Source organism: Galeopterus variegatus, unplaced genomic scaffold (genome assembly GCF_000696425.1).
Source record: "Galeopterus variegatus unplaced genomic scaffold, G_variegatus-3.0.2 Scaffold287, whole genome shotgun sequence".
Taxonomy (NCBI): Eukaryota; Metazoa; Chordata; class Mammalia; order Dermoptera; family Cynocephalidae; genus Galeopterus; species Galeopterus variegatus.
This window is the reverse complement of record NW_007726398.1, coordinates 579,598-602,459: the sequence shown is the minus strand read 5'-3', so window position 1 is coordinate 602,459 and position 22,862 is coordinate 579,598. Positions and strand designations below refer to the sequence as shown.

Sequence of the window (22,862 nt, the reverse complement as noted above, 5' to 3'; positions counted from 1 at the left end):
GTGTTAAAAAAAATACTGAAGGCTGAATTTCAATCCCTGAGATTCTATGTAGTTTGGAGGGGGGATTTGGCTTCTTTTAAAAATTCATTGTCAATCTTAAAATGTTGGCATTTTATCATAAAAGAAATCCATATTTGTAGAAAGATCTGGCATTGTCAAGCTTACCTTTCCACATAGACATAGCAACTCTTGGCTAGAGTCCAATAATACCTGTTTCCTTTAGAAAAGGCATGTACAGGGTCGGCCCTGTGGCCATGGGTTCGGATCCTATATAGGGATGGCTGGTGCGCTCACTGGCTGAGCGTGGTGCAAACCACACTGTGCCGAGGGTTGCGATCCCCTTACCGGTCAAAAAAGAAAAAAAGAAAAGGCATGTACACTCCAGTTTGCCACAGTCCCCACCATTGTTCGTTATTACATCCCCTCCCACCCTTGCTTCACTCACTTACCTTATGTGCCCAGCCCCTGTAAGCATTTGGGTTTGGAACCTGATGAGCAATGAGATACCACCAAGCAAAGGAGTAGTTTAAGCTGATTTTCATTTTAGAAGATTACCGAGGAAACGTGAATGATAGTAATGGGAGAAAGTGACATTGAATACAGTAAAATCACTTATGAAACTATTGCAGTTTTTATGGGAGAGATGGCTTACAGGAGACTTACAGCCTTGTTATTCCAGGTGTGATTCCCAGACAGCAGCAGCAGTAGCATCTGAGAGTTGTTAGAAATGGAGAATCTCAGATTCCAAACATCAAACCTATCACGAGTCCAAGTCTGTGTTTTAATAAATTCCCAAGAGGGTTTATATCCACACTAATATTTAAGGGGCACTGACTTAGAGGTTTTCTCCATGTATTTTGTATGTCTATATTCTCCTTAATTTTCATAGATGACTATATATCGTTTATAAAGTCCTTGATTAACAATCATCTTTAAAGTTCTGGGAGAGAAGCAAACTGAAAATAGTATAGGAAACATCATCTTCAATGTTTTAATCTAGCGGCAGTCACATTCCTCAGCTTCAAGATCAAAATCATCTTCCATGATTCATCATCTAATCTGATTTTCCAAGTCATTGAAAATATTTTCCACTTGTTGCTGAGTGATTTTATAAATTGGATTTGTGATCTTGACCCCAAATCCCTTTGAAATATATTATTTGAAGATCTTCAAAAAATACCAATGCTTAGGTCCCACAAAACCTTTAGTCAAAGGAAAAAATCAAGTTTAAAGTTACAAATTATTTATAAATATGAGATAAAGAAATAAAGCAGAATCTCTTGTACTTATTTGAATAATTTAAATGCATAATTATCATCAATAGAACCAGTACAAGAAAGTGACTCTTTCAGAATATATTTAATGTTTTATTTTTCTGATTACATAGTACATTCACATTTTGGAAAAATTAGGAAATAGATAAAACTAAACAAAAATAAATAAATAAAATCACACAGTGTGTGGATGTGTATGGAAATGAACAAGAAATATAAAACATATACATAAAATTTAGTATTCCAAAACAGTGTGTGTTTGTGTATGTGTGTATGTATACACTAGATGTGTCTTTATATACAAAACTGTGTATGTGTTATTTTGCAATATGAGTTTTCCACTTGAATATGTTTAAATATGTTTTTTAATGATTGCATGTTACCAAATCTTGTAGATATACTAGATATTAGTTGAGGCAGCAATACACGGTATCTTAGAGTATATCTTAGAGAGTAGAGTGATAGACACTCCCAGGCAATGTATGGCATGGCAGCCCAGGGGAGGTACCTGGAGTTAAATCCCAGCATCTCTACTTTCTTGTTAGGTCAATTTCTTGTGTATTTGGACCTGGATTTCATTACCTTTTTGTGAAAGGGGGTAATAATTGTACCAAACTTACGCAGTTTTTGTGAGGATTAAATTTGTTCGTACACAACAGTATTTATCACACTATGTGCAGCACAACAGAAACACAAAGTAATACAGGCTTATTTTAAAAAGTTGGTAAAATAAATATAATATAAAATTTACTATTAGCGACATATAGTAAATTCACAGTGTTGTATAACTATTATGACTATCCAGTTCAAGAACATTTTCATGCCTCCAAAAAGGACCCCCATACCCATTAAGTGGTCAATCTCCATTCGTCTCTCCCTCTGCCACCCCTGACAACCACTGATCTGCTTTCTGTCTCTATGGATTTATCTATTCTTGTTATATCACATAAATTAAATGATATAAGAAGTGGTCTTTTGTGTCTGGCTTCTTTCACTTTGTATTTTTTTAGGTCTATCCATGTTGTAGCATGTTGAATAATATTTTTTCATGGCTGAATAATATTTTGTTGTCTGAATATACCACATTTATTTATTCATCCATCAGCTGATGAACATTTGAGTTGTTTCCACCTTTTGTCTATTGGAAAAGTGCTGCTATGAACATTCATGTACATGTTTTTGCTTGAACACATTTTCAATTCTTTTGTTTATATACCTTAAAGTAAAATTAATGGGTCATCTGGTATTTCTATGTTTAACCTAATGAGGAATCACTATGTTTTCCACTGCTGCTACACCATTTTACACTCCCATCAGCAACATACAAGAGTTCCAATTTCTCTGCACCTTTTCTAACACTTTCCATTTTCCATTGTGTTTGTTTGTTTGTTTTATAGCCATCTTAGTGTGTGTGAAGTGCTGGTTCATTGTGTTTTTTATTTGTATTTCCCTAATAACTAATGATGTTGAGATCTTTTCATGTGCTGGATGGCCATTTCTGTGTCCTCTTTGGAGAAATGTCTATTCAATCCCTTTACTATGGTGTTCAGTGAAGAACAAAAGATTTTTAATTTTGATGAAGTTCTAATTGTCTATTTTAAATTTTGTTTCTTGTGGTCTTGGCATTATATCTAAAAACAATCATCAAATCAAAGGTCAAAAAGTTTATCCCTGTGTTTTCTTGTAAGAAATTTATGGCTTTAGCTCTTATATTTAGGTCTTTGCTCCATTCCACATTAATTTCTGTGTATGGCATGAGGTAAGGGTCTAACTTCATTTTTCACATATGGCTATCCAGTTGTTAATGCACAATTTTCTGGAAAAAAAATTTTTCCCCATTGAATGATCTTGGTACCCTTGTCAAAAATTAATTGACCACACATGTGTGGGTTTATTTCTGGACTCTCACTTCTATTCCATTGATGTATATGTCTATCCTTATGCAAGTATGCCACACTGTTTTGGTTACTGTAGCTTTATAGTAAGTTTTGAAATCTAAAAGTGTGAGTTTTTGAATTTTGTGTTTATTTTTCAAGATTGTTTTAGCTATTCAGGGTTCCTTGCAATTCCACATGAATATTAGTATCAGCTTTTCCATTTCCTCAAAAAAAGGCTGTTGAAATGCTGATAAGGATTTTATTGTATCTGTAGATAACTTCAGGTAGTATTGTAATCTTAATGATACTAAATTCTCATGATCATGAGGTGTCTTTCCATTTATTTAGGCTTTTCATTTTTTTCAACAATGTTTTGTAATTTTCAGTGTATGAGTCTTTCACTTCCTTGGTTAAATTTATTCATAAGTATTTTTTTTTGATGCTTCTATAAATGAAACTTTTCTTAATTTCCTTTTCAGATTGTTCATTGCTAGTCTGTAGAAACACAAGTAATTTTTTAGAGTGTTGATCTTATACTTTGCAACTCTACTGATTTAATTTATTAGCTCTAATAGTTTTTTTGAGTATTAGTTAGGGTTTTCTACATATAAGACCATATCATTTGCAATTTCTCATTTGGTATTCTTTTCTCATTTGTTTCTTGCTCATCTGTCTAATTATTAAAAGCTACTCCTTCAACATATTCCAGACTAGAGCTTCTCAAACTATAGAGTACTCATGAATTATCCAGGGATGGTAAAATGCAAATTCATCAGGCTTGCGGTAAGGCCTGAGGATCTGCATTTCTAACAAGGTCCAGTGTAATGTTGATGCTGCTGGTCTCTGGACTACCCTCTGGGTAACAAAGGTTAAGAAAGAAAGAACTACAGAATGAGAGTGTGAGTGATGGCATCAAAATACTGGGTCACTGTTAGAACTTGGAAGGTGATAGTCTGAATAACTCTTTGAGTCTCTTAAGGTGTGAACATGATTGTTCAAGGTTAGAACTTAATTTCTTTTTGTGATTGTACTTATTCCTAGACCCATTACCTAGGTAACTGAAGATCAAAACACAAGTATTTAAATTTTTTTTTAAATAGGAATATTCCCTCAGAAGTAGAACTTATATGAAATATTTAGTACAATAGGAGCTACTTGCAGGCCTCTTGGAGGGTTTGGGAGATGTGGAGTAATACGAAGAATTCATGTAACCATAGTTGTCAGGTTATACAGATATTTTCCAAGTGTTTCACAAGCATCGTTGGATGATTTTCTCCTTACTGCTGCACATGTTAACCTGTATAAAGGAGCTGACTATTCTGCTATTTGAACTTTCATTACATCCCCAAATTCCTTCACTAAAGGTATGTGAGAAAATTGTAAAATCACTATAAAACCTATTGTATCAGTAAATCAGCTCTCATCATATCTGATGATGACAAAGAAAATCGATAAAATGAAGCAGAGTCTGTTCCTTTCATAATGTTTCATCTAATTTAAAAAAAATAGTGTAGTCTGAATCTGAAATGTCTCAAAGCAGAAATTAAGTGAGTTCTCCAAACACTGAGATACCTGCATTAGCGTATTTCAGTTCCTCTGTCTTCATTTTACTGAATAATTTGTTTTACTTGTCTGATTTTTTAATGAACTTCCCAATTAAAAGCAGATGTCATTTTTCACAGAACATAAATTAGAAACAATTTCATTACTATTAGGCAAAATACGTATAAATAGTATTAAATTTGCCAGCAAGCATTGGAAAAATACACAAAATGATGGGATTTTTCACATTGGTAACCATTTAGGCCTTAACTTGTGTGTTAATGTAAATCTTAGTGAACCATAAGCCTTCATTTCCAAGGGAAATTTGAATTTAGAAAGTTCCTCAGAAATATTTATGCCCATCTAAGAAGGGGCTAAGTGGAAAAAGCAAATAAAGAATATTGTACTCTGTGATCACTAGGTTTAAAACTAACTGCTGTCACTTTGCTTATAGAATCTTCACCAGCTCATTAAGTTTAAATGCTCAGCAAAAGTTTTTTGAGTTTTGACTTTTAGAAAAATTCCTCATACATCTTCTTTGTGTTGTTGTTGTTATTTGTCAGTGCTTAAATTAAAACTCCCGTAAAGCATGGCTTTTTATCGTTACTGTCATTACAACACATGGTAATATTGCTAGCCTAACAATAATAGTGAAATTGAGTCCACTTTAAGTGGACACCAAAGAAGGTGTTCTCTTCTGACTTAACACACTCATGCCCTAAATTGCCTCCGTTCTTCCTGTGCTACTTCAAATCCATTTAGTGAATTATTCAATACCCTGGCCTTGGGTTTCCTTGACTTTCTTTCCTGCAAAGGCCTTTGTTTTGGGCTCCCTCTGCCTTCCCGCTGCTGTGGCCCATGCTTAGTTGTACAGCATCACCCAGAGCTGCTGTCATCACAGCCTCCTTTCCTCTGCTCTTTTCCTGGCCTCCCTCCTTCTGCTACTGAGCTTGGACCACAAGGGATACTGTAAATAAACTCCATTACCAGATTTCTCTGTTTCTTCCTAATTCTGAAAGAAGATGAAACAATTCGCATGATTGTTCAGATTGGTTCTATTTAAAAATGTAATTTGCTATTATCAGTCAGCCTTCATTTATTATGTTAATCCCCTGCTCCATTCCCCATAAAAACTAGTCTAAAACCTTCCTGCCCTTTTTAAAATCTCAACCACTGCGGAGCCATGCTTTACGTCATGTCAGAGCCGCTTGGTCATACAAAATGAAATCGATCGCTCCTTTCCTCTCTGCCTGAACTTTTTGTCTCCTCCCTCTTTTCTTCCTCTCTTCTCCCTTTACTTCCACTTTCCCTCATTTCCAGTTTAAGCCTCATTCACTCGTGTAGATTCCACCTTCACTCCTTTTTTGCCTAGGTAACTCCCACCTGTTTGTTTTAGGTCTCAGTTCAGACAGCACTTCCTATAGGAAGCTCTTATCAATTCCCCAGACTAGATTAGCTTCATCTCTCTTATGATCCAGAATCATCCTCCGTGTCTCCTTGCTAACACCAACACCCTTGCCTTGGCACTCTGGCTTGGGCTCTGTCCTGCTTGCATCACTCCTTGCTTCTCCCCAGTCCTACTCTTATGCTCACCAGTTGAAACTCCTGCCCAGATTCAAGATCCTGTAACAGGGCTTCTCAGATTCCCCAGATAGAAACTCATTTCACTTTCCGCTAAACATGTGTTTTGTTTTCCATTTGAGCTCACAATGATCCCTTTCGTATTAGTTGTTCTTAAAAGGTGCTGCATAATGCTATTTAGGTTGTTCCACATTCAGTGTAGGAGAGTTATAAAATGCCCATGCCAGTATCATTTGCTCCTGGTTCACAGATGACTGAGTATGGAATGAGAACTTTATGCATATACTTAGTGATAAGCTGAAAACCAGAGCCTGCAAAAAGGGAGATGAGTTGAGGAAATTCTAGTCTTGGCTGTATCTTATTAGAAGACAGGTGATTTCTTTCATACCATTAGAGGTAAGGTTTTTTCCCATAATAAAGATAGAGTGAATAAGTAAATAGATGAGTGTAATAAAACTATTATAAATACAGTTATAAATATGTTACAAGGAGATTAAAAATAACCCTCTAGGTGAGGTGCATAGAAAAGTTCGGGAAGGAAAAACCTGATCAGATCTGCACCCTCTCCCAGCTTTTTTTTTTTTTTTTTTTTTTTTTTTTTACTCTTGGTTTCCCTTTTAAATCAGTGGCACCTTTATCACACACAATAATGTGAGAAAGCATAAAGAAATGCTTTGGTTTCTTCTTTATGAATTAAGACTAGTGATATTGAACAATACACCAGGGCTGTTTTAAGCTCATGATGGATTGGTGTATTAATCATTTAAAGAGTGTAAGGGCAAGGACTTTGTCATTGTATCTTCCACAGGCTAGCTCAATAGTGAATGAAGTAATTTGCAAAACTAAATTTTAGATTTAGAAGTCTTTTATACAATAATGCAATTTTCACAGAGTCAAATTAGTTGAAAGTTTTAAGGTTAAAACTACTATTATTATATAATCATCCTCCATTTATTGGTATGATTATAAACAAACTATGCTAGGTCAGTTGTTACCATCTTAGGATTTTCTGGATCAATAGTTCCAAAACTTGACTGGTTGTAAGTATTATTTTCTTGTCCTTGATTTCAAATAAAATGCTTAAGTTTTTAAAAATACTTATTTTTTCACCCTACCAACAAAAACTATGATTCACTGGATATGGAATGAATCTGAAAATATTTGTTTTTAAGACTTTTCCAGGAGATACTAAGAGTCAGTCAAGTTTAGGAGCTATTGCTCTAGTCTTACATCTGATATTCAGTGTAGATAAGACGTAAACAGACCCTGCCTTCTATTAATTTATTCTATTTCATTTAGGGCACATCTCCACCAGAGGTGAACATTGTAATGTAAATAATTTTTCCTGTGGTTGAATTATGTGTTGAAATCCTAAAAGCGTCATCAATAAATTCTCTAGAAATCTCTAGAAATGAAAAAGTAAATCCTCTGAGGACATTAATATAAACTGAGACCACCTAGAAGACTATGGCACAATTTGTAGGCAAATTATGTTAGATGAAAATATTTTGGCCAGCTAGACTTATTAATTTTGATTAAAAATGGAAACACCATCTGGCTCTTGTCCTTACTTAATCAGCTAGAAGAAAATGTGATTAAGAGAAGCAAGGAATCTGAAGAAAACAACAAGGACAAGACACTAAAGAAAAAAATAATGGTTCTTAGAAGACACAAATCTTGGGAAAATCTACCCTCTACCCCTGACTTCCCATGTAATGAAATTTTCATCTAAGATCTATGTTGAATAAGGAAGAAAAAATAAATGCATTTTTGCTCCAATCACTATTTTGAAGATTCGCTTATGAGCATGGTTTACTGTGATTTTATTTTACTTTCAAATGTTATTTTGCCACATATCCATTTGCTTCAGTATTAGCAACAAGCACCCAGATCTGTGCTGCCGAACTGTGGGCTCCACTCAGTGGCCAAACACTGAAAAGAAAAAGGAAACAGAAAACTTCCAAGCTGTGGGCTGTTTTCTTATAACTTTTCAAATATTTGAATCAACTAATAAAAAAAAGCAACTAATGCTCAGATATTAATTTGGTGATATCTGTCATTTATATTACATAGACTGTCAGTTCTAATCTATGTATGGTTAATTTATGGATAATTTGGGCCAATAACCCAAATTTTGGGAGGGCCTAAAATCCAGGAATTAGAAGCCAGCCTATTTGTCATTAACAGATGAGTCACTAAAGAAGCAGAAGTAGGTATCAAATGGTGGTGACTGTCTTTGCACTGCTGAGAAAGTAGTCTCAAAAAGCAAAATGTTCTGCCTGAAGCTACTTAACAAATTTGGAATAAAAAGTGTACTTATAGCTCCAGTTCTCTGCTCTTACCCACGAGCTCTCTCTGATTCGGTACCTGTGATTCTCTACCTTATGGCAGGTAGGTGACACAGCACGCTTCTTTCATCTCTAGGTGAGACACAAAATCACAGTTCTTTCTGTTTGCAGTGCATATCTTTGCTGGAATGCATCACTGTGAGGACGAAGTTCAAATGACTTGTAGGCACTGAACTCTGCACACACTGGAGAATGGAGTGAGATGCTTTTCTCCAGGGTGACACTTGCTTTTGTATAGGTCAGCATAGAAATGCCCCCAAGAGAGCATGAGGAGAGGAAACTGCCACCCAATTTGCAATCCAACTTGACATAATCAGAGAGTTTCAGTTTTTCAAGGGCTCAATTCAAGGGCTTCAAAAGCATAAACATTTCAGAACCCCTTACTAGCCAGCTGCCAAAAGAAAAAAAAAGCTTAAACTTTCCTTTAAAACAAATTCCTGCTCAAAACAGGCTTTCAAATATTCTCTGATTAAAATTGCCAGGTTTATTTTGTTTGCACCGTCTGCTAATGCGATCGTATAAAATTCTATGATTTTGTGTCTATGAGTTAATTCTCCTTGTGCTGAACCAAATGGAACTGTAGACTTAGGGACTGAGCAAGAAATGGGCTGTATCTAATGAGATGGCCTAGGAATTAGCCATGCTTCATGAACTATACATGAACTCAACACATACTTCTGCAAGATCTGATTTTGGTCACTAATCTCCACAACTGATACTTTTTAGTAGTTTACAGATACATTTCCTATTGCTTCTTGTCCATCCTCCCCCACTTAAAAATTACATTCTGAAGTCGAGCTCATAAAGAAAATTTACCACATGGTGTTAGATTGTTAAATCTCATCTGCAGGGAAGTTTTCATGTGAATAAAAACTAACTAAACATAGTGTGATTTTTTTTTCTTTACATTAGGAGTAGCTAACATTTTTACTTTTTGAATCTACTTGCTGGATAATTTTTATGCCAATCCATAACTTCATTTTCAGAGCTAACCTGGGACTGTAAAAAAAAAAAACAAAACTCTTTTTGCCTTCTTGTCTATCAGCACTAATCCTCTTAAAAGCACCCTTTCAATCAAGGGATCCAAGAGAAGCTCAATTTCCTCAGCAAATGGAATACTGAAATGTACAGTTTAAAAGGGTTACCACTGTGAGTGAAAAATGAAAATAATGGAGTGACCCATGGAGACACCCCAAGCCCAGGAACACACAGCACGGCACGTCTTTATGGGGTCAGAGATATGCACGCATCTCTGTATAATTGAAAAGCCAAGGAAGTGGCAGGCTTTGGCTTTCTGCTGGTGGGTACAGGTACTGGAAATATTTTATTGCAAAGTGACCGAAACGCTGTTAGAAGTTTAACACTTAGCAGGTAGGCAGCAAAGGCTTAGAGAAAACGGACCAAGATTTTCTCCACTGGGTTCCTCCAGCCTTGACAAGGATGACAACTGCATTTTTTAAATAGTGTGATGGATTCAGATGTCTGTGGCAAGTTTTACCTTAAAAATAAAATAGTGGAAGCATCCCCTAAGAAAAGTGGCGGGGGAAATATATCATCAGAATGGTATAGAAATGCATCAGAAACTGCCTGTAGATTGCCCAACAAAAACAGAACCAATTTTCTGAGAAGATTGAATAGAAATATTGAATGGACCCAGATTCATTTACTACCTACAGAGTTCATGTGAAAATGTAATTAAAAAGACTGGGGATGGAGAATGAAAAAAGATGAGAGGCATAAAATGGTTCTTTACAGTTTCTTTGGAAGGTCACAGCCCACTTTTCATAGCATGATGCGAAGCACAAGGTTAAAGTAGATTTTCAAAGACTTGACTCTACTCCAAAAGTCTCCCTTGAATGTTGCTTGCAAAATTTATACTAAAGGCAGATTTATGAACTTTGTTAAAGAACAGGTACTTCTCTTCTGATTCATAGACAACAGCTTTATTATTTTGGTTCAGTTGCTAAGCAAAACTAAGCCTGAGTTTGAGCTGTAAATGTTCTATTATAATAGTATCTGTAAGACAATTGTGTTTATTTTGAAGTGGTGAAGCTTCTGATTCTAAATCAGAAAATCTCAGGGTCATGTAAGACAGTTACCATCTCCAAGCCTTATCTGCGCCCTATGGAAGTTCTACCTCAGCAAAACTAATATGATTAATCTTTCTGCAATGGGAAAAACAGTATATCACCCCCAAGAAGAGCTGGGGGTGGGGTACTGGGTAAGAGATTAGATTGCGGAGTCAAACTGCCTGAGTTTTAATTTTGGTTCTTTCACTTACTGGTGTTGGGACCTTGGGCAAGTTCATAATCTCTCTGAGCCCAGTTACCCCACTAATAAAATGAAGATAATAAGAGTTCCTTCCTCATTGGGGTGTAGTGAAGATTAAATGAGATGATACACGTAAAGCATTTGGCACAGTGCTAACATACAGAAAGAAAAACCAACACTTCCTATTTAGCAGACAGTTAAGACAACACCCTAGAGCTTCGTGTTGTTATCTGAGCACACAATAACCCATTTCTCCATATCCTAACCTCTGCATTTTCCTTCCCCCTAGCTCTCTAGGCCTTTCTCAGGTTCTTCATATTTGCTAAGTGATCTTCCCCTAATGAGCACAGAAGGTTCAGGTCAATGCCAAATTTTCTGAAAGAATTACCTACTTATTCCTTGGCTTCATGTATTAAGCATTTCTTCCTCTGAGTTCATCAAGGATTAATGACACTCAGACCTTAACAGAAAGAAGAAAATATGGTACAAAGAGAGGAACGGGACTATTGAGTAGTTGGAGGGGTAAGGAAACAAAGAAGGAAAGAAACAGAAGCACTTGTGAAAGCAGGTGAATCTAGTAAGTTATTCAGCTGCTTTGAGCCACAGAACAGAGTTTCCCAACATTGTTCCCACTAGAGCATTGGTCCCCTGAGATGATTAGCAAACAAATGGTTTCTTGGTCAAGAAAATTTGTCCAAAATATTTCACACATTTCCCTCTAGGAGAGTCTCAGTGCATATTAACATATGAAAGATTCTGAGAGGTACTACAGTAAAGAAATCTGCTTTACTTTATCTCATAATACTGATCAATACATAACAATGATCAATAACATTTTAGGAAACATTCCACTATTATTATTTTAGAACTAGGAGAAAGGAATACCCATAAATAAAGAGCAAATTTGGGGGTGCTAATAAATGACAATAAAACTGATAAGAAGTGGGACTAACATTTAGTGAATGCATATTGGGTGTGCCAGAAATTGTGCTAACTGCTTTAAAAATATTTGCTCATTCTCAATAGGTGAAAGTAATGGTTTTTAAGTGGAAGCAATATTTACAGGGCTCTACAAACGAGCGTGTGGCACATATTAGTTTTCCATAAGTGGGGACACAATAGCTCTTTAAAAAATGAAGGATCTTGAGAACTCACATACCCATGTCCTTGCTTACGAGTATTGCTTTTGGAGATTTTGGAGTCTCTCTCGTGATATACAGACCTGTGAACTAGTCCTGGTACTGCCACTTATTGCATATGTGACCTTGAGTAGCATACTCTTCTGAGCCTATGTAAATACAGGAAAAAATAATAATATCTAATCTAAGAATTTTTGAGGATTATAGGTACAAACCACAGTTTTATAATAGGTGCTCCAAAAAATGCCAATCCCTTAATCTACCTTCCTTATTCTTGTATCCATTGACCAAAATATTTTTCTCTTGCACAAATACTAGAACAAGTTCTATGAACACAACAAAATAATATGTGTAATTTCTACCTTCAACACCTGCTATTAGTTAAAATACTACCTTACTGAGTGTGAGTGTGAATGTGTGTTTATAGGGCCAGCATATATTTCATATATTTTATAATGTAAGTATATATGAATATTACATACAATAGTAATGTATATATTGCTAAAGGAAAGAACTACAATTTACCCCTTCTTTATGTTCTTCAAGACATCTCTCCTAGCATAGTGCCAGGTACATAGTACTTAGTATGTCCTGTTAAATGAATGAAAACAGTAATGGTAAATTGTGCTGAAATTATACTTATTTTATACAATGTAATATAACAAATGTAACTTAATAATAAGACATTTTGCACTGGGGGAACAAGCGGGGATAAAGTCAGACTGAGATTTTTAAAATCTGGTGCTAAATTTCTCATGCTGTAACAAATATCCTATGCTTACCACTCAGTCTCAGATGAGATGGGTGCCAGAAAATTCACTGACAAGACTGCCATGTTAGAGATAATCACTGCATCTGGTTTCAGTCCTCTTGCAAGAAACTCAAATTTCCGTACAAGTAAATCGAACGTTAATAGGTTTGGTTTACTCCAACTCCTATTTTCTTTATTCTCTACTTACTGTTTTTGCATCCCCGTGCAACATTAAGTAAAAAGCTATCCTTTTCTTTTTCTGAAATGTTTATATATCGTTCAGAGTGAAGCATTGAGAGGCAAAACTGAGGTCGGGAAAAATGAACTACTGCACAATAACAGCTATTAATTTTGTGATGAATAACAGATCTTAATTTCAGTTCTAAATGTAGGCAGTCACAAAAACAACAGCCATAAAATATATGATTTCTCTTCTTTTCTTGTGCACATTTGCCCACATTGACAGAGAGACTGAATTGTGGGAGAGATACTTTTTATACTTAAATGAATAAAGATAGGGCAAAATGAGTTAACGGTTTAAAAATGCTGTCGACTGTATTTGTGGTATGTTTTCAGGTAGAGTTAACAGAAGTGAAAGTGAACTGTATTCCAGGCAGCTGGATGCCCCATCAGTCACTCATCCCAACTCCCTGCCTCTTTCTACTGTCATCTTCTCTCCCTTTTTAGCCTCTTTTCTGCATCCTTTTTAATTGTTTCTATGTCTTGGTACTCAAACCTGTAGTGCAGCATTTATGACTACAGTATTTGCTATACTTTCATGATTTGAAAATATGACAGATTTCTGCTACATTCAATACATCTAAATGTTCTCTGAATCATATCAGAGATTACAAAGGTGAGGGGATGTCTTAGTCAGTTTGAGCTGCTATAACAAAGTGTTACCAAGCAGTGGGCTTGCTGCCTGATATGCACAGAAAGCCTAACTCTGAGACACCAGCTTTCATGAGAAGAGTGAGCTTTATTGGTTGGCTGGCTAGCAAGGAGACAGGAGGCAAGCTCAGATCTGTCTCCCTGATCTGAAGTTAGGGCAAACTTTTATTGGTTAGGAGGCAAGTTGGTATGTGGAAGTGCTGGCAGGGTAGGTTTTGATTGGATGGGCTTTAAGTTTGACCATTTACGGTAAGGTATGGAGTGGTGGGCTTCAAAACCAGAACTGCCTGAGCAGTGGATCCCTCCCTTCTGAAAGGTCTCTGGTGCTTCAGGTTTCAGTCATTTCCTGGCCTCCTTGTTTCCGTGGGGAGGATCTTTGGTTCCAAATGTTATTTGGGGGTCAAATCTTTTTCTACGGCACATGCCTGGGCTGCATTACTTGCAAATGTTGGTTCGGCTTTATCTGCAAGAAAGCTTAAACCATGCTTAAACAACAGACCTGGTTTAAGTTGGTCACTTGGTTACAAAAGTAACAGACTGGGTGGCTTATAGACAACAGAAATTTATTTCCACTGTTCTGGAGGCTGGGAGTCCAAGATCAGGGTGCCAGCATGGTGGGATTGTGGTGAGGGCCCTCTTCTGGAGTGCAGACTGCTAACTTCTCTTTGTATCTTCATATGGTGGAAGGGGCAAGGCAGCTCTCTCAGACTTTTTCTTACAAGGACACTAATCCCATTCATGAGGGCTCCACCCTCACGACCTACTCACCTCCCAGAGGCCCCACCTCCTAATACCATCACATTGTGGATTAGACATATATATATGAATGGGGGGGGGGGGCAGAGACAAATAGCCCATAACAGGGGAGATGTGTAAAATAAACTAAAGGGAGTGATCTCTTGTAGGAATGGAATTCTGCTGTCGAGAAGCTGAAGAGTGAGGCAGTGGGGATTCTGCTGTCAAAGGACTATGTGGAGAAAGAACACCTACAGATTTCCAGCCAGAAACTGAATCAGCTTCAAGAAGAATTTGGCCAACTCATGGTGGAAAGGAAAACCTGGTTGAAAAAGACAAATGATTTTTTTAACAGTGCTAACAAGGTCAGTATGATGTCAAGTTGATAATTTTAGGTAATCAGGCAGACCAGTAAGACAGCCATTACTTCAACAGGCTGGAGCACATCACAGAAGTCAAAACTTTATGTAGAATTTCAAAATTGATAATAACAAAGAAGAGTTTTTAAAATATATTCCTATTTTGGCCGTTATTTGGTTTTCAAAACTAAGGGACTCTATGCTTTGACATGTGAAGAGTTACTTTAAAAAATTAAAATTCATGAGGGTTTTATCTTAGAGCTGCCATTGGTCTGTTTGCAGGGTGGGACACTTGTGCCCACATTCTGGTATTTCTCATAGAGGACGGAAGCTATCATAAAATATATCAAGATTTTTAAAAACCTCAAAATTTTTTACCAGAAGGCCAATGTTCTTTTTTAAATCCATTCTCATTTATCAGGAAAAATTACGTGAATATTGCAAGCTTTCTGCATGCAAACCATAAGGCTGGAAACCATGCCCTAGCCTGATTGCTCAGCCTTTTTAGGTCTTCTAAAAGGAGAATCTTGCTCTGGACCATCTCATGGTCTTCTTGAGTTTGAGAAGTGCTCTGCTTCTCCTTGTTGATTCATTTAATACTGATTGTAGCAGGTGCTTTCTGTCGAGTGGTAATGCTCACCTGTTCACACCACTTGAGTTGGGCTCAGTATATGGTGCTGGTGATCTTATTTGAATATTTTTTCTACCTTTCCCAATGTAATATATACCTTCAAACTGCCTTATTAGAATTATTTAGTACCGGGCCGGCCCGGTGGCGCACTGCTACAGTGCGCCGCTTGGGAGCGCAGCGGCGCTCCCGCCGAGGGTTTGGATCCCACATACAGACCGGTTCCCACTCACTGGCTGAGCGAGGTGCGGGCGCAGCACTGAGGGTTGCGATCCCGTTGCCAGTCCCGGTCCGGTGCGGGCGCAACACTGAGGGTTGCAATCCGTTGCCGGTCACGAAAAAAGACAAAAAGGAAAAAAAAAAAAAAAAGAATTATTTAGTACCTTAAATTTCACTGATGTTTTTAAAAGTAGACAGTGTGACAGGACATAATGGGAAAATCCCTGGAAGCTGGGTACACTGTGATCTAAAATCACAGCATCAGCACTCTGAATACAGTGTTCTGGTATATATCAAAATAGTGAGTTTATTTTGAACTTCTTTACTAATAAGAAACTTGTTGAAAAGGATGAATAGCAAAATTCCAAAATAGAGGCGCTAGAGTTATGGTAAAAAAAAATTTAAAGAATTATTTGTTGTCCAATTATTTGTTGTTTGGGATTTGTTTTAAGAGAGGAAAGAGACATAGCATGTTACTGGAGCTATTGAACTAAGTAGATGTTAGGTGCTGGTTAAGTTTCTCTTAGGCAGTCCCGGTTTTGAATAAGAAACTTTTAAATTTGCATTACAAATTGATTCAACAAAATGAGTGACTCTCTGCAAGTCAATTAATACTGTTTCCAAGGAAAACAGTTGTAGAACATGCTGCTATCAAACAGTGCTTCTAGTACAAACCTTGCAAAATGTAGACTTTCTCTCTCTCTCTCTCTCTCTCTCTCTCTCGTTCGTTATCATTCCCTTACTCTTACTTTCTTTACCCTCATTATTTGGTATTTTGCCAGGGAGATTTTTTTTTTCTAACATTTTTCCTGGGCCTTAAGGGAGAAGGAATATCTCTTGCAAAAATAAAAGAAAAGAACAGAGTGGTTACTTTCTCAAACTCGTATAATAATTCAGGATAAATCTGGAGAAAAGAGGGCACGTTTCTTTACCCCAAAGATTTTTGATTTCTAGTTTCATCATCTGAATGCCATGGCATGCTAGCTATTCAAATTATAATATCCTCAGCAGGGATTTATCCATACTATAGCATTTTCTATAGCCAAGTGGCACTCAAAGTATAGAATTCTTTCTGTCTTTTCAAAGCATCAAGGAAATAATTTCCAACTCCAAATCTAAGAATTCAATGTGAAAGATAATGGATACTTTTACTCAGCAAAAATAGAAGCTGGAGTTTGGAAAATGGGTGTTTAGTCATGATTCTTGAAATGAATTCTTCACCATATTATTAAGAAATAATAGATGATGAAATTATGTAGTGGGTAAATCCATTTAAATTAAAGAAAAATCCTTCCATGACTTGTAAATGTTTTTGTTTGCTGTTCTTTTTTAATTTATTTTGTGGAATCTCCAAATTTTACAAAAATCTCAGCACTTAATCTTTGACATAATAATCATAAATAACCCTCATTTAAATAAAGAACTGAATTTACAACTTAATATAATCTCAAACTCCCTTAAAATATTTTTTCTAGTTTAAACCTTCTTTTTACACTAGTGAAGGGTTATTTTCAATTTACCTCATCAATTATTTATCTCTGAAGCACTGAATTTTCCTTTTGCAAATTCACTTTGTTGTGCCTTGTGTGCACTAAGCATCCCCATTCTTAGAAAAAGTCATGCTCTCAAGAACTGTGAGGGGTCTGAAATTTTACCCTACTCTCAAGCTAACATGTTAACTTGTCACAGTTTTATGGATGCTGACAGAAGACTCATGGCTTCCGGGTTAGAGTTGAAAGACTTAGTTACAACAGAAGCAGCATCTGGATTGTCAGAAGGCCACCTCAGTTCCCAAGCTCCAATTTCGACAGGGGCAATGTGGATGGGCTAAGATTAATATCTGCACCTGCAGTGGGCAGTGTTCAGAAGAGGAACCTTTAAGCTTGGAGAATCCACTGTTTTATAGCAAGCAGTAATCGAGCCTGCTCTTTGTCTCAGAGGATATTACCTCAAGTTAGCTGCAGACTCAATACTGAAAAATGACCCAGATAAAGAGGGGTCAAAGTCATACATTCTTAGCATACCAGTAAGGTGTGTAGGAGCACCAGAGACCCAAGAAGGACCTTCTCTCTCAACACATGCAAATCTGGATTTTAGGACTATGGGAAAAAAAGAGGAAGTCGGCTTTAAACAAGCTTTAAAAAAAGCTTGTTTCCTTGAAAACCAATCCCACTATGGATAAATGAATTTATTTTTTCAGCAAACAACCTTTTGTTCCAAATTTTTTTAAGCTAGGTTAAAGCCAAGTCAATTTTTTTTTCAATTTTTTAGTCAAATACCAGTGTGAAAAAATATGTTTTCATCATGGGTAATATATAAATGAATGAATGGAACAGCTTGAATATCTGTTTAGTAAAAAGTGAAATGCATGATTTTAAAAATACAGTTTTTATTTTTTTATGAATTTTGTTAAAATAAAAAGGAAAGAATGTCAAAATTTATGTGCATAATGGACTGTTGTTAGTAAGTGTCCCATATCATATATATTTCTTTTTTCATCCATATTTTCATCATATGTTTCTGGTTACTATCATCCAGAAATTCCCCCTTTTTTCCTTTTCCTTTCATTCATTCTTCTCTCTTCCAATTCTAGATAGGAATATTATTATTTACTAGAAAAAAGTCACAATTTCTTTTATGGAAGTTGTTGGATACATAGTGTGGTAAATCTACAAGAATGATTACCCTTCTTTAGGTATTCACTTATTTAGTAAATATTTATCAAGCAATTGCTATGTGTCAGGTTCTGTTCTAAATGCTAGGGATACAGCAGAGAACAAAACATAAAAAAAAACCCATCAGCCAATATATTTTCCAATTTGTGAAATTCAATAAAATATAATAATCCCCTACTTGCCCACATTGACAACAGTTCCCCCACTGCCTTTGCCCTGTGGCTCCAGGAGTACAATTGATTACCTTTTAATTCTGTTAGGGGTTGATGATTACTCAAGGCTCATCAGTCTTGTTTCTCACCCAGAGAAGTGTCTGTGGCTTGAGATGTGCTCATTTGAACCTGGAGTGAGCAGCAGGTGGCAATGTTGAGGCATAGGAGTTAGAAATATTGCTACTGATGCTTGTCATAACCCAGCTACTGGATTCAAGTGGAGATTGAGACATATACCTCAAGAACCTGAGATACTTCCTTTTCTTTTTAAAGTTTCTCACTGTGTTTAGTGAGCCTAATTGTTAAATCACTTAGTAGCAAATACAGGTAAGGGTTGATTGTCAACACTTGATGACAGCTGACTGGAGAAGAGTTTCTCTAATTACCAGATGTTGCTAAGACTTATGAGGACATTGGCACAAAACATAAACACAGCATCTATCACAGTATCTCATCTTGATCCCCCCAAATTTTCATCCTTCATGATTATAGATTGCCTTATTTATTATATATCTGGTATGTTCATGAAAAAAAGCTGTGATTAGTATTTATTGACCACCCAAAATGTATTTATCATTGTTTAGGGAATGTGGTTTGAATCAGAGATAAATACATAATACATCTCAAGAGCAGAACAGCATGAGCCTATGACAGTGTGACAGCTATGACTGAATCCAAAGCTGTAAAACACGGCCGATTGGCCATGAAGTTTCATATCCCACGCCTTTGGGCCCCAGGCACGTGATTTCATTGAGGAAAGCAAGCAGAGGACACTGAAGCCAAACCTACTTTATGAACATGGTCTGGTCTTTGGATGGTCAGCCTGAAAACAAGTGAAGCAAAAGCTGGGGTAGCTGAAGAAACACATACAAATTAGTTTGAAATGGAATGATTGTCATGGCTTCCATTGCTTCTGCCATCACTGTTGAAAATTTAATGTCTTATACAAAGATGACATTGCTTTTTCAAGATATGTACAGTGATGCAAAACAGCAATGCCTATAGCCACGTCATTGTTTCAGATAAAAAAAAATAATTAAGCACGGAGATTGGTACCTTTATTTCATGTATGTATACGCCATTTAACCATTTTCAAAATATATACATTTTAGGCCCAGATGTGAAAAGCAATTAATTAAAACGGACCAGTTGTACAGATTGAAAGAAGAAATCTGCCCAAGCAGAGGACCTAAAAAATTATTATCCAGAAGGAATTTGTTGAGATATTATAAATGAATTCAAGGAATTATCTATTTGTTATTAGATATCAAGGAAAATGTAATTACTTTCAGTTTCATAGTTCTTCAGCAGCCTGTCTCAGATTCGTCTTTTCCAAAACAACTTCCCTGCCTCTTAGAAACAACTAAAGTAACTTGCTTTCCCTTCCTTCATTCTCTCATATTTGCATTTGGCTAATATGTCGTATTCCTATGGTTACCATGAATCGGATGGGTACTTGAGCTAAAGCAATGAAAGAGACAATCGCTGCCTTCCCTCTCAGTCTAGTTCAGAGGCCAGGCAAGGTGACAGAAGTGCCATGCGCTGTGGGAAAGCCATGACAGAGCAATCCCAGAGCATCAGGGAACACAGACAGAGACCCTGAACCTGGCCCAGGGAAAGAGTGTTGAGGAGGGGTTCTGTAGACCACCGAACTAAGTTTGGAAGGGTGGAGCAAGAAGGGATTGGGGAAGAGCTGGATGATACAAAGTCATGCCGTGTTTGGGGAACCTAAGAAAATTCATTTTGACCGAAGTGTAGGGTGTAAACCCAGAGTGGTGAGAGACAAAATTGGTAGAAGTAGGTAGGGGGACAGGAAGGGTCTTGAATAGCATGCTAAGGAGTTATTTAATGCTGCACATATCCTTAAAAAAGTCCTGATGAGGCAGACCTCACCAGGAGAAGCTGATAATGTGTTAATTGACCCTCTTCTTGTCCTCTGAGAGAAGGATGAGGTTAGGGTTTAGAAATCTTTGGTTTTAGAGCTCAGGGGTCAGGCTATTTAAACCACAGCAAATATTTGATAGATATGGCTAAACTATTAGCATAAAACCATATACATATACACACACACACACACGGTTGAAGAAATTACAGAAAAGAAGGCATGCCTTTAATATCTTACATTTCTCATGAGAGCCCACAACTCAATCCATGTTTAACAGTCTTATAATCAAGACATTCAATTTTATTGTCACTTACTCATGGGTATCTTTTGAATAAAGCTACCAGTGGACTTCTAACTCATAAGTGTACTAATTGGTTTCCTTTCTGTGCACAATTTCAGACTGTTGCATCTCTCTATTGTCAGTAAATATTCTGCCTTGTATTATAGTTATTTCTGGAAAGATTTACTTTCTTTTGCTAAATTAAAATTCCTTAAGGGTAAGAAACATGTACATTTCACTTCGTGTTTACCAGAACATCTAGAACAGTGCCTTCTAGTTAGCAGATGCTCAATAATTATTGGAATGACCGAGAACAATGAAATATTATAAAATGTGGAGTTTTAAAGCCAATTACACTATGGTTACAATGAATTGTATGGGTACTTGAGCTAAAGATTGCTCATATGAGATTATACTGATTGAAGATAATTGGGATGAGATCATTTTGAAAGAGGAAAGCTTAATTACTTTAATACACAAGGAACACACATTTCAAGCTCAATCTCTGTGTTGTATCTGAGAAGGCAATAGTGCTATGTAAAGGGCTGGTCATCACACATATCACCTCCTCTGAGAAGTCTCCAGGCAGCATTAATTGCTTATTTCCTATTATTTCCATAGTATTTCTCTGTGCTTGTTAGAGAGAGATTGTCTTAATCATCTTTGCATGCCACCTAATGTTCAAAAAATTTTGTTGACTGAGTGAATAGATGACTGGCTGTATGACAAATCAATTTACCTTTGAGCTTGAGTTTTCTCCTCTCTAAAGTAGGTCTAATAATTCTTATCTACTTCAGGGAGTATCATTCAATGATAAAAGTTCTTATAATTGGTGATAAATTGTACAAAATCTTTTTAGGGTAGAATTGGAGTGTGAAATAAATGGAATTATAGAGTATTAAGTGAAGATTTAGAAACATTTGCTAGCATGACATTTTGCTAAAATAACAGTGGATTTTGGAGCCAGGCTGCCTAGGTATGAATCTGGGCTCAGAATTCATTAGCTCTGTGACCTTGGATAGTTACTTAATTTCCCTGTGTACCTGGCTTTTCTATCTGCAAAACAGAAATACTAATTATATGTACCTCACAGGGTCTTTGTGCTGTCTACATAAGTAATACATGGCGAGTGCACAGAACAGCTAAGCACTCACTGTTAGCCATTATTTTGCCATTATATATGCATTTAATATTGTACCAGCCACTCTAATGTGACACATGCTTTTGTTCATTTTCATATCCTCAGCATGTAGCTGAGTACATGATCCATAGATTTCAATAAATAATTTTTGAATAAATAAAAAAATAATTGCCTTACACGTGGTAAATGGACATTTTCCATATTAATATTCCCAAGGTCATCCTAAATCATTTAGGTCAATTTAGATAAAAGAAATCAGAAATTATAAACAGTGACTAGCTGCCTAAAGTTCTACTAGATCTAGTTTCCATTTCTAAGGTGGATTTGCCTCAGAAAAAGTAAGAGATGGTCAATACATAAACTTCCTCCACTCCTTGTTGATAAAATGCTTCAGATACTTGCCACTTCCAAGCTGAAACTACTTTTCCAATGTTTTTTCAGCTTTTCAGATTGTGATACAAAAACCTGCTTTAGGTGCTAATGGGTTTCAACATCTCTCATTAACAACACTAATCTGCCTTGTAACAAGGAGGGAGTTCTGGGGCCCAGCAGATACAACCTTTGACAGGCAAGGAATAAGCAGTAAGGGGAGCTGGAAGTCACATCACCTTTATGTCCCTGGCCCTCATGGCATTTGAAAACTTGACAGATTGGGGCAGGACCTGAATGAAGAACCAGCTTGCCAGACGGGAGCCACCAGAAGTTATCTCAGGTGGTGCGCAGGAAAGGAAACAGAAGCTTTCAGTGTTTATAAAAACTGAACAAGGGGGAACGCCAAATCTCCACAGGTAGTGAGATTCAGTGCTCTAATTAGAAGCTGAGTAGAGTTTGGTGTCCTTGGTAATTGTAAAGTCACCAACCAAACTTATCATCCGGTCCCTGGACTCACGAAAGGAAATTTACAAGGTTTCTATGTTTGCTTGTTTGCTGTTGTTGTTTAATGCTGATTCTCTGCAAATTAGTCAAGAAGGAAACAGTATTACTTATTAAACATCTTTGTGAAACAGCATGATATAAGACTTATGCAGGATGACACATGGTTCTTGCTTAAATT

General features: G+C 36.6%; 1 protein-coding gene across 1 annotated transcript in view; it reads left to right on the top strand.

Annotated features, from left to right (window-relative positions):
* The window catches only part of CCDC141 (coiled-coil domain containing 141), a 187,336-nt gene that overhangs the window by 87,471 nt on the left and 77,003 nt on the right, over positions 1–22,862 (top strand). The window contains exon 7 of the mRNA XM_008567053.1: positions 14,580–14,774. Within this exon, the coding sequence (XP_008565275.1) occupies positions 14,580–14,774 (195 nt within the window). The remainder of the gene's footprint in view (positions 1–14,579; positions 14,775–22,862) is intronic.